Consider the following 11,477-nt stretch of genomic DNA (forward strand, 5'->3'; position numbering starts at 1 on the left):
CCGTCCACACTGATTCCAATCACTTTCATAACCCATTTGTTTAATGTAATTGGCAGTTATAAAATAATTGTAAGAGACTCTTGTCTCTGCCTAGACTAGAGGAACAGCTCCGACAGTGGCGCACACACACATGCTCACAGGGAGCAGCCCCAACTCGTAATGTAGTCACAGTGAGAGACAGTTTCTTGTCAAAATCAACTTTTCTCGTTTCACAGCTTGAAATTATTTTAAAAGAATTACTTTCTACACATAAAGTACTGGAATGTCTGCACAGCAGCACCCAGTGGCGTCTCCACTCCATCTTGTCAATGAGTAAACAATCACCATTCTATTGGAGCTGTCGGCTCACATGGCAAGTCATTTCAGGGGAAGAGGAATGCTCATTTTGGTTAATTCGTCGTCCCGTTTTGGTCGTACCACAACAGTTATTCGCACAAAATAATACTCACAATTATATTTTGAAGTCACACAGATGACATTTCGGGCGAATATGCACAATTTGAAGCCCTTTAGAGTCCATGGAAAGTGCAGTGATGTGTCTCTTCTTCGTCCCTCTTCCCATCCAGGTATAACTTGGCGTGCCACAGGCTGGAGACGCTGCTGCAGAACATCGACCTGCCGCCGCTCAACAGCGCCAACAATGCCCAGTACTTCCTGCGCAAGCCCGACAAGGCTGTGGAGGAGGACCAGCGTGTCTTCTCCGCCTACCAGGACTGCATCCAGCTGCAGCTCCAACTCAACCTGGCCGACCACGCGGTCCAGAGGCTACGCGTGTCCCTGGGCGCCGGACGCAAAACGCTTCCAGAGGCCGGGGCCACGGTCGCAGATGCACAGGAGCTGATTCAGAACTCTTCCACCGAGCAGCTGAGGACCATCATCCGCTACCTGCTGGACACGCTGCTCAGCCTGTTGCACTCCAACAACGGTGAGGAGAATGGTGGGTGGTTCAGGCAGGGTGATGGGTTTGGGTGGGGGGGGGCTGTGATTCATTTGAGTGTTTTGTGATTAAGTTTAACTGCATGTGTTATTAACCACATGACATCTAGCATCCCTACTATGGACATGTCATAATAGACTTATATAACTTATATAACTTATATATAGATATATAGTATAATTGGCAGCCACATACAGTATGTAATAGGGGTGCACAGTGTGCACTACATTCTTATGTTCTTAACAGAAATTGAGCTAAGGCCAGTGAAGTCTCAAGTTGAAAAAATAATGAATTGCATTAATTTCTTTAAGTAAACATTGAAAATGGGTCCCACAGACCCGACAGTGTTTAAGCATAACCTATGAAATTGTACACGTTTGACTCTGAGAGTGTTGGATAGTTTTTGTCTAGATCAACAAGATGATGTGGTTTCAAAGCAAAATATATTTTTAAAATTTGTTTTATTTCTGATAGGTCAGTGTAGAGAGACAGGAAAACAAGGTCAGAGAGTGAGGAGAGCCGTGTAAGACGCGCTCACTAGGAGAATAGAGTATGGTGTGTGGCTGAGTCACCAGGCACCCAAGTATTTTGACCTACTTTTAATGGACATTGGAGATGCATATTTTATGCCCCAAAATGTACTTAGGGGGGACCACGCAAGTTGTAAATTGGGAATGTATGCCCCACCGTTGTTATGCAATACCCATCCCGTTGTACCTGTTGTCAGAGTTCTCGCTGTACCCCTTTTTTAGAGTACCCTGTGTGGCACTGGTACCCGTTACCACACTTTTGGATGTAAATCGGGAGCAATGCAGGACTTATGTTGACAAAGAGGCTCATATGTAACGCAAAGCTCTGCGAACAATTACACAGAGATTCAGTATGTCCTCCGCAGACCCATGGACTGTCAAGACACAGATATTTGTGTTTTTTTCGGTTATCGGAAAACCGTTGGTCCAAGACACTGCACACCTCTGTAATCTGGGGGACACAGTGTCTTGCTCACGCCAAGTTTGAGGTGCATCGGTTAGACGGCCCACAAATTATGCCACACACACACACACACACACACACACACACACACACACACACACACACACACACACACACACACACACACACACACATTCCGTAAATAGATAGATAATTATACAAGTACATTTGGCAGCCACACTTATCCATGCAGTTGAATAAAAGTAGCTTTCTCAAAGTTGTCCAAGGTTAGCTGGGGAACTCTTGGAGCTGTAAAAAACATACTAAACAATGTCCTCCTTAACAGTCAGTCGTCTAATCTAACATAGTGCACCGTTGTGCAGATTCACACGGCTGCTTTCATGAAAGGGAATAATGCATCATCTCCCTAGCGGCAGGCTCTCGCCGTTTCTTTGATTGTCCTATGCCTCTATCCAGAGTACACTGAAGGCATGTTAAAAAATGCCTACAGTAGCCTCATTATTTCTCTAGCCTTGTGGTTGGCTCTCCCCTGAAGAGGCAGCAAGTGGAGCAAGATAAGCAACAATAAAATAAAATTCTCATGAATGTGTAAAACTGGTTGAGTAATGATTTCCTATGTAGGTGTTTGAGGAGACTCCGGTATGCTTGCATGATGCAAAAAAAAAGTGTCGGAATGATTTTGCTCCCACTTTTCTTTGTTTGTCTTCCCTTGTTGATCTTCCACTCAGTTTGTCACGTCCTTACAATACAGATAGTAGCAGTTATTATGGCAGTGAAATGCTTTTCAAAGTATTCCAAGTCTTCTCAACAGTGAGAGTCAAGGAGAGAATAAGTCAAGGATAGCAACTTAAAATATAAAGGTTTCATTTTAATTTAAATATCATACCGTATTTACTGATATGTGACAAATTATGGGCGGCAGTGAGGCAGAGCGACGGGTTTGTTCTCCGTCTCCGCCTGGTTTAGTTTTGAGTGTCCTTGAGCAAGACATTGAACCCCTATTTGCTCTCAGTGAACTGGATGGTGCCTTGCATGGTTGCCTCTGCCGTAGATATGTAAATGACTGATGCTTGTGAATTAATGCTATACAGTATGTAAGGAACAAGACCGGTTCTAATAACGGTGTGGCTTCCTTGTTGGATCTATGATGTAAAACTAAACCTTTTAAAAAGATAAAAACTAAAGCAAACTGTAAATCCACTAACAATGTATTAAAAATAAACTTAAATTGAAAACAAATATTCCAAATAAAATAAAAATAGAAACTAATGAAAAATGAAAATCAATAATAACCTTGGTGTATTGCACTCGCCCCTGTCTTTTTTTAATCGCTATGGCAGACGGTTCTAAATCTGATTTAGATCAAACTTGGCAGATGAGTTGGAGGTAGGATCAGGACAAAGCTGCAATTTGATTATTTGTTTTTGGTTACATTTATGAAAGTTCAAGGACACAGCGCAAGTTTAGCCCTATACTTATAGTATGTGGTGCAGTTGAAATAATGATAATAATATAGTGCATTTAACCCATCCTTAGTAACAGGAGCAGTGGTCCTTCGGTTTCCCAGGCGGGCTCTCTCTCTCTCTCTAACCATTCAGCTATGGCCGTTGTAATTAATATTTCGATTAATGACTAATGGTCATTAGAATGATAAAACTCAGTCCTTTTGCTCATGATTAGTTTTTTAAAGCCATTCGGACATTTTGCTCTTGTCAAATACTTATTCAGTCACTTAACACCTATTCTGTCTCTCTGTCTACTCTCTCTTTCTCCCTTCATCTGTTTCTCCCTCCTTATATATCTCTCGTTCCGCTCTGTCTTTCCTCCCTATGTCTCTCTGTACTCTCTCTCTCCCCCTCTTTCTGTCTTTCTCTCCATTCTTCTCCTAGGCCACGCGGTACCCTCGGTACTCCAGAGCACCTTCCACGCCCAGGCCTGTGAGGAGCTCTTCAAGCACCTGTGCATCAGCGGCACGCCCACAATCCGTCTACACGCGGGCCTGCTGCTGGTGCAGCTGTGTGGTGGCGAGCGCTGGTGGGGACAGTTCCTCTCCAATGTCCTGCAGGAGCTGTACAACTCAGAACAGCTGCTCATCTTTCCCCAGGACAGGCAAGAGAGGGCACACAAGCTTCACTATTCCGTTTCATAATGAAGTTTTCAAATCTGTTAATTATTGACTGATTATTAAAATTAATTGTTATGACGTGACAGTAGACAGTGTTAAGAGTGATATAGGGTAGGATCATCAACTATCCCTATCTTCTATGTCATTTTCTGCAAATAATACACAAAACACACATTTTGTGATGCCAAACGTGTCGTTTTACAGCATTATTCGTGCATTTCATATTTTTTTGCCACATATCAGAAGAAAATTAACATATAGGGTTTGGTAAAATACAGTTCTGTTTATGTCCTGTGTCTGACAAATTGTTATCATGGCTTATAAATGGTCAATTACTTGCTGATAGTAATTCCATGATGTTTATGGCTCATCTACCCCAGGGTGTTCATGCTCCTGTCCTGCATTGGCCAAAGATCCCTCAGCAACAGTGGTGTGTTAGAGGGCCTGCTCAACCTCCTGGACAACCTGCTGTGTCCCTTACAGCAGCCTCAGGCTGCCAGCCAGAGGAGGACTGAAGGTAAAGAAGAAACACCTGACACACCATTCCGCACAACTACTAGCTGGCAGTATCTCAGTGTGCTGTACAAGCAAGCCCGGTCAAAAATCTCTGTACTGAAGTTGAGCCAAGTTCAACTTCTACTGCCACACTGTGAACACATAAATGCTCTCAAAGGCCTCTGAGTTGAGACAAAGGCAAGTTTATGCATAGCACATTTCAACAACAAGGCAATTCAAAGTGAATTGAGAACATTAAGAGCATTAAGACGATGTTTAAAAGAAACACATATCGTAAAAGACATTTGAATACAATTATAAATGGTTATTAAAGAGTTAAGAGAATAGGCAATAAGTATAAGCTAAAATAAAACTGATAATGTACGAGAATAATGGTACAGTGCAGTACAAGAAATGAATCAAAAGCCTCAATAAAAGACGCCTGCAAACAGAAAAGTCTTCAGCTTTGATTTAAAAGAACTTGACAGCTGTAGCAGACCTGCAGTTTTCTCAGTTTGTTCCAGATATGTGATACGTAAAAACGGAACACTTCTTCCCCATGTTTATTTTTGTCTCTGGGGACAGAAAACAGACCTGTCCCAGACGACCTAAGAGTTCTTGATGGTTCATAATGTAGCAGAAGATCATAAATGTATTCAGGCCCTACACTATTCAATATTTTATAAATCGGTAGTATTATTTTGAAATCAATTGAAATTCACCTCTGAGTCCATGACTTCACCAAGAGGTGAGGTTTTGAGCTCACTGAAAACTTGGGGGTGTTGCCTCTATTTAGGGCTGTCTACTTAGATGTGTTATGGCTATAAGTATAACCTAAGGCACTGCTTTGAGGAGGTAGCTCTCAGAACAGTGAAAATACCAAGATGTCAAGTATTACTAAGATGATATAGTGGCTCAAGAAACTTCAAGCTGTTAATATAACGTTATTGTAGAAGAAAATCATTGAATTGGCAGATTGTGCAACGTGACTGCAAGTTTCCTTTAAAGGCGTAGTTCACCCCCAAAATGACTTTTTTTCTATCGATTACTCACCCCATGGAGACTTCATGGATATAGCCAATAATTTGATGACAAACAGTGGTTCCGGTTGGAGACACAAAGAGTCTCTTTGTGTCTCCTACCGGAACTGCTGCTGGTCATCAAATTATTGACTTAGGAATGCGACGAAAATAAAAAAATATCCATGAATTCAAGTCTCTAAGGGGTGAGTAATCGATTTTTGGGGGTGAACTACTCCTTAAAGGCACTGCAAGTTAAATGAGGGAGATGAAATACTTACCAAAATAGAAAGCTATTGAAACAGTTGTAGGTGAAAGCAGTTTTCCCAGATATGCTGACCTAATTGTAACCTGTGTGCTGAACCATGATATCTGAAATGCTGCTGTCTGCTTTTGGCCAGAGTGTTAAAATTACATTCTGTGTATGCGCTTGTTTTCAAGGTGTGCTGGACATTCCCATGATCAGCTGGGTGGTGATGCTGGTGTCTAGACTTTTGGACTATGTGGCCAGTGTGGAGGACGAGGCTGCAGGCTCTAAAAAGCACCTTGGAGGGAAGGACAGGGACAGGACCTTCACAGGTACTTGAACTGTCTGCAATCGACCACTGAGAACTGAGATGACAGGACCGGTTCACATAGTCTGTGTGCTTAGATTTTCATTGGTGTCATTTCTTTATTGGCTGTCAAGGAAATACTTTGTGTGTGTCAGCCTTCCTCAGACTCTTAACCATATGCCAGTCTGATTCTTTATTTAAATCCCTACATAATTCACCAATATAACCATCTGGTGTCTAGACAACATTATTACCAACTTGAAGTGAGGGATATAAAGTCAATTAATTGAACTCAAAGTTAGCTTTTTTTCTAGTAATCTTATTGGTGGAACAAATATTGGATGCAAGAAGGGGTTTGACACAAATAAGTCCATTCTATGACTATTGAAAAGTATTTGCCTTTTCTTGAGCTTTGTAACCTGGGAATTACTGCCTTTGTCAGAGTTGTGTGCAAGTGCCCCTCAAAAGTGAAAGTTATTGAACTAACTCCTCTGCCCTCTTCATCCGTCTCACCATGATTAAATGCAGGGAACCAGTGGAGTTTTATAAACAACAGTCTGCAGTCTCAGAACTCTAGCAGATCAACCAAAGGCAACAGTAGCTTGGACAGACTCTATTCTCGCAAGATCCGCAACAAGCTGGTCCACCAAAAGCAGGTAAATGTGTCTCATCCCAACACCATTAGAAAAGCTTTATCCCGATCAACAACTTTGTTGTTGAGTACGTAAAACAAAACACTCAGATTAAAGCATGATTAAAGCATTAAAAAAAGATTGGAAATGAAGTGATGATTGTTTTTCAGATGTACTGGAATCTCCAGTGTCATCATTTTCTGAGCTGCAGGATCTTTAAAAAACATTTTCATAATATTTATACATTTTTGAAACTTTAAAAAATAGTCAAAATAGATGGTCTACAAGGTCACAACACGTGCCGATGCAACAATCATTTCATGGAGGCACTGCTTTTCAATGTCACTTTTCACAAACTCTGATTGCACAGTAATAAACTAATATTAGTCGTACCTTTTTAATCTGGAGTCATACTACATGGACCACAATAACGTTTCTATGTGCTCCTTCATCGGCCAGACATTAAATCTTCATGCTGAGTTTGTGTGTTTATGCGTATGTTACGTGGTAGTGATAGCTACACTACTGGCTCTGTGCCTCTGAGCATTTTTGTTGTTCCCAGCGCCTTTGGCACTTTTCTGCTCACACAAGATGCCTAGAAGACACAGGGCCTAAAAGCTTCTCACAGAGTTCAAACGGTGGTGAAATGTGTTGTGTTGGATTGTGTATTTATCATGCCCTTTTCATTGTAGCAGTTAAATCTATTGAAAGCAAAACAGAAAGCTTTGGTGGAGCAGATAGAGAAGGAAAAGATCCAGAGCAACAAAGGTTCCTCCTATAAACTCCTGGTGGAGCAGGCCAAGCTCAAACAGGCCACATCAAAGGTGAGCATTCCCACATAAATCATCACATATCTGCTACCACAATGAAAACAAACTACTTCAACGCTACCCTAATTTAATGAAAGACCTTATTTAGCTTTCTTAAAACGGCTGAACTTGTGATGTTGGGGCTTTCTGAACATGGGTTAACATGGAGAATGATTAAATGTTCGTTCAACTTAGTAACTCTTGGTATCCTCGTGCCTCGCTCTCCCACTGCTCCTTTGATCCCAGCACTTTAAGGACCTGATTCGTCTGCGGCGTACCGCCGAGTGTCCCCGCTTCACGCTGGACACGGAGGCCACGGCGGCCAAGGAGGCCCCCGAGGTGGAACCCCTGCCCTTCACGCTGGCCCACGAGCGCTGCATCTCCGTCGTGCAGAAGCTGGCCCTCTTCCTGCTCTCCATGGACTTCACGTGCCATGCCGACCTGCTGCTCTTCGTCTGCAAGGTCCCAAATCTACCTATTAAATAGCAGTTCTAGACTCCTCCTGTCAGTCTGCAAGCAGATGTCATTTGGACACGTTTTTGCATCTTATTCACCCTAAATGATTTCTTGACTGCCTCCATATTAAATGATGGATTACTGGCCATTAAAAAGTGAAAGAACTGGGAGTGATTTTAAGAGAGATGGATTGATGGTCTGTATTGTACTAATAATTGATGTATTAATTTATGAAACTATTAATCTGTAGACTAATACAGAGGTCTTCAACAGGGGGTCCGGAACCGCTAGGGGGTCCTCAGCGTTACTACAGGGGTCCGCCAAATGTTTCTGTGATTTTTACATTAACCACTTCAACCAAGCATCCCTATTCTGAGGAGAACTTTAGCCAAACTTTAGTGGTTTGGTGTAGGGGGAAAAAAGAGCAGACTAAGTACAGAGTGAAAGGTCAGGTTTACTAAGTATTGTTTAAGTGCATGGTTACATTTCTGGAAATACACATTAACATGAATCCAACATGTGAAACAAGTCTATGAAGCTGCCGATGAAATCTATGAAAAAATAAATATTTTATACAATATATAATGGGGGTCCCTGCTTTATCTCGCTCTCAGCCAAGGGGTCCTTGGCCTGAAAACGTTGAAGACCCCTGGACTAATAGATGAAAGTGAAAAGGAAATGTATATTTTTCAGTTCACTATTGCTTCATGAGCATGAACTCTCTCTCTCGTGTGGGTGTGTGTGTGTGTGTGTGTGTGTGTGTGTGTCCACTCTAGGTCCTAGCTAGGATAGCGAATTCCACCCGACCCACCATCCACCTGTGTGAGGTAGTGTCGGAGCAACAGCTGGAACGCCTGTTGCTCCTCCTGGTAGGGACAGACTTCAACCGGGGGGACATCTCCTGGGGAGGAGCCTGGGCCCAATACTCACTCACCTGCATGCTACAAGACATCTTGGCAGGTAGGCGGTTCTGCTCCTGTGGGGCAAATAAGAGTGGTAGGACATGCATTGACATTGTCAAGTGGTGTTTGTGTCATATTTGTTCAAAGGGGTTGCAACAGTTAATCGAACTGATACATTAAATAGTAGCTTTTAAAAAATGGCAAAACTACAAGCGAAAATAGCTGATCTACAAGCGAAAATAGCTGATCTACAGTACATGGTACTACTACAGTACATGCACTCAACGCATTTTTTTGCGTGACACCGTTTTACAGTTTTTTTCTTATTTTCTTTACTTTAAGGACACATAAGGCCCACAAAGTAATTTATGTAATCAATTATGTCCTCCTCGTCCCCCAGGTGAACTGCTGTCCCCGGGCTCTCTGGATGTGATGGTCGAAGGGGCGTTGGGGGAGGAGGCCGGCGCGTCGTCCTCTTCAGGGGCAGGGGCCGACTCGGACGACTCCCTGCCCCAGCAGACGCCCATCCCCCTGGTGGAAAGCATCGAAGAGGTCCTGGCGCCTGATATCATCACAGGTACACCTGGTACCTCCTCTGTTTTCCAAAGTGCGTTGGTAGGCCACCCCGTAAACACACACACGCTCCCAAAAGCACCACATGGATTTTTTTCCCCCCATGAACCCTCACATTTGTATGATCATGATGACGGTGATGCATTTTATGTTTTAAAAAAATGTTTTCTTCCCTTCCTTCCCCTCTTCTTTTCATAGCTGCATGTTGTATTTTGTTTTCTTCCACAGTGTTGTTTTGCAGTACTTGTATGGCTTCCTGTGCGGAAATTCTGTTTTGTTTTTTATAGGGTATTTGCAGCCTTCATTGTTAATGTACAGTTTTTTTGTGTTTTTGTCTTTTTGAAGTGAGAGTTCAAACATTGCAGATTCATGGCATGTCAATTTGATTACATGCGTTTTCTTATGTCAACTGCAGTCATGTCTGCATGGTCATGATTAGATTTGTATTCCATTTGTAAACTATTATGTCTGTCTTAGGCTGTAATTACTGACATAAATGTAGTAGTAGAAACCACCTTCAACTCAATTTGGCTCTTCTCTATGATTTTGACATTCCTATAAGAATGCACAGATTTGGTAGAGTTGGTTGGATTTGATGAAGTTGTCAGATGGTTTCGACTAGTGTTGGCCAACAAATCCTTTGTCTGGACTCTCCCTATATTACAGAGAAACCAGTGATTTTAATCGGCCTTAAAATTGCCTAGTAACTTTCTAAAGAAAGGCCAGTTTGAGTTTACTTGCTGGTTGTTTTTTTAGTGTGCTTGCTTGGCAATATTAAAGCTGTTTTCGTTATCCAAAGGTGCTCCACCTCTATCATCTTTGGAAAAAGATAAAGACATAGACTTTGACTTGCTACAAGACCTGATGGATGTTGATATTGATCCTTTAGATATTGATTTGGAAAAGGATCCACTCGCCGCCAAAGTATTTAAGGTATGTTAAGCCTGACTTCCCTTGTCTCTGTTCAACTCTGCATTTATTCTGTGTTTTCTCCTATACTGTATTGGTATTTGGCTAGTGGTATTGGCCATAGCACCCTCCAGTTAACAATTGATTTAGTGAAAAATAAATCAGTTCAAGCACCAGTTCAAATGAACACCAAGCGCATCAATAATGTAGCTACACTGACCTCAACCCATCCAAAAGATATTTGAATTGTTACTGCACAGTACACAGCTCCACAACACTACTGAATACCTATTAAATTGTGTAGATGCATTCAATTGGCCAAGCTAACCATCGTCGGTAAAGTGTTACTCTTCCTTTCTCAGTTTGTAATTTAAAATGTTCTTGCATGTAAATGTAGCCATAGGCAACTATTAAACCAACTGTAGCGGTTTTATTTATTTATCTTTTGTCTTGTGCTGTCTTGTGGTAGTTTGCATGCAAGCACAAATGTACAGGTATGTGTGTTGAGAAAGGAATGATTACATTTTGTATTTTTGTTTTTGTCTATTGCTCCCTCCCTCCCTCCTGTCCTTCAGCCTATAAGCAGCACCTGGTATGACTACTGGGGCGCTGACTATGGCACGTATGGATACAACCCCTACATAGGAGGGGTTGGTATCCCCGTGTCCAAACTGCCAGCTGCTGTGGAAAAGACCGGCTCACAGGGTCTCTCCGTTTCTGTGTCACAAGGTGAGAAAGGGGCTAGTGAATGTAGACATTGTAGTTCAATTATTCTTTTCATTTCTTTAGGGCAGGGGTCTTCAACAGGGGTTACGGGACCCCTAGGGGGTCCTCAGAGTTACTACAGGGGAGCGCCCAAATCCACCCAAATCTTGTAACTTTTTTTTACATTAACCACTTGAACCCTAGCGCCCCGATTCTGGGGGGAACATTAGCCGAAAATTGCAGATCTACAAGCTGAAGGACATTTTGTGTCAAATCTTCATTATCATGGCTGTGACCAGACGAGGTGCCATTAGCACTGTCTTGATTAAAAATGTTTACTCTTGCAGTGTAACGACGAGGCTCTCTTTGCAATTTCACTGCTATCTTTAAGCTGGCGCCCATTATAA

The 11,477-nt window shown here is 42.2% G+C and overlaps 1 protein-coding gene and 1 long non-coding RNA gene across 2 annotated transcripts in view; both read left to right on the forward strand.

Moving 5' to 3' along the window:
- LOC311036186 (dual E2 ubiquitin-conjugating enzyme/E3 ubiquitin-protein ligase BIRC6-like) overlaps positions 1-9,449 on the forward strand; it is a gene marked incomplete at both ends in the record, with an annotated part of 24,720 nt that extends 15,271 nt beyond the window's left edge. Inside the window, 10 exons of the mRNA XM_084044718.1 lie at positions 567-937; positions 3,781-4,000; positions 4,397-4,533; positions 5,972-6,109; positions 6,613-6,740; positions 7,409-7,540; positions 7,772-7,987; positions 8,758-8,941; positions 9,284-9,366; positions 9,426-9,449. Of these exons, the coding sequence (XP_083900844.1) occupies positions 567-937; positions 3,781-4,000; positions 4,397-4,533; positions 5,972-6,109; positions 6,613-6,740; positions 7,409-7,540; positions 7,772-7,987; positions 8,758-8,941; positions 9,284-9,366; positions 9,426-9,449 (1,633 nt within the window). The remainder of the gene's footprint in view (positions 1-566; positions 938-3,780; positions 4,001-4,396; positions 4,534-5,971; positions 6,110-6,612; positions 6,741-7,408; positions 7,541-7,771; positions 7,988-8,757; positions 8,942-9,283; positions 9,367-9,425) is intronic.
- An 11-nt stretch (positions 9,450-9,460) lies between these two features.
- Positions 9,461-11,028, forward strand: LOC311035872. The gene is made up of 3 exons (XR_014599799.1): positions 9,461-9,490; positions 10,256-10,389; positions 10,941-11,028. It is a non-coding gene; the product is annotated as an uncharacterized lncRNA (long non-coding RNA).
- Positions 11,029-11,477: the final 449 nt, after the last annotated feature.

This window comes from Gymnoscopelus microlampas (assembly GCF_963454915.1).
Source record: "Gymnoscopelus microlampas genome assembly, chromosome: 20".
Classification (NCBI taxonomy): Eukaryota; Metazoa; Chordata; class Actinopteri; order Myctophiformes; family Myctophidae; genus Gymnoscopelus; species Gymnoscopelus microlampas.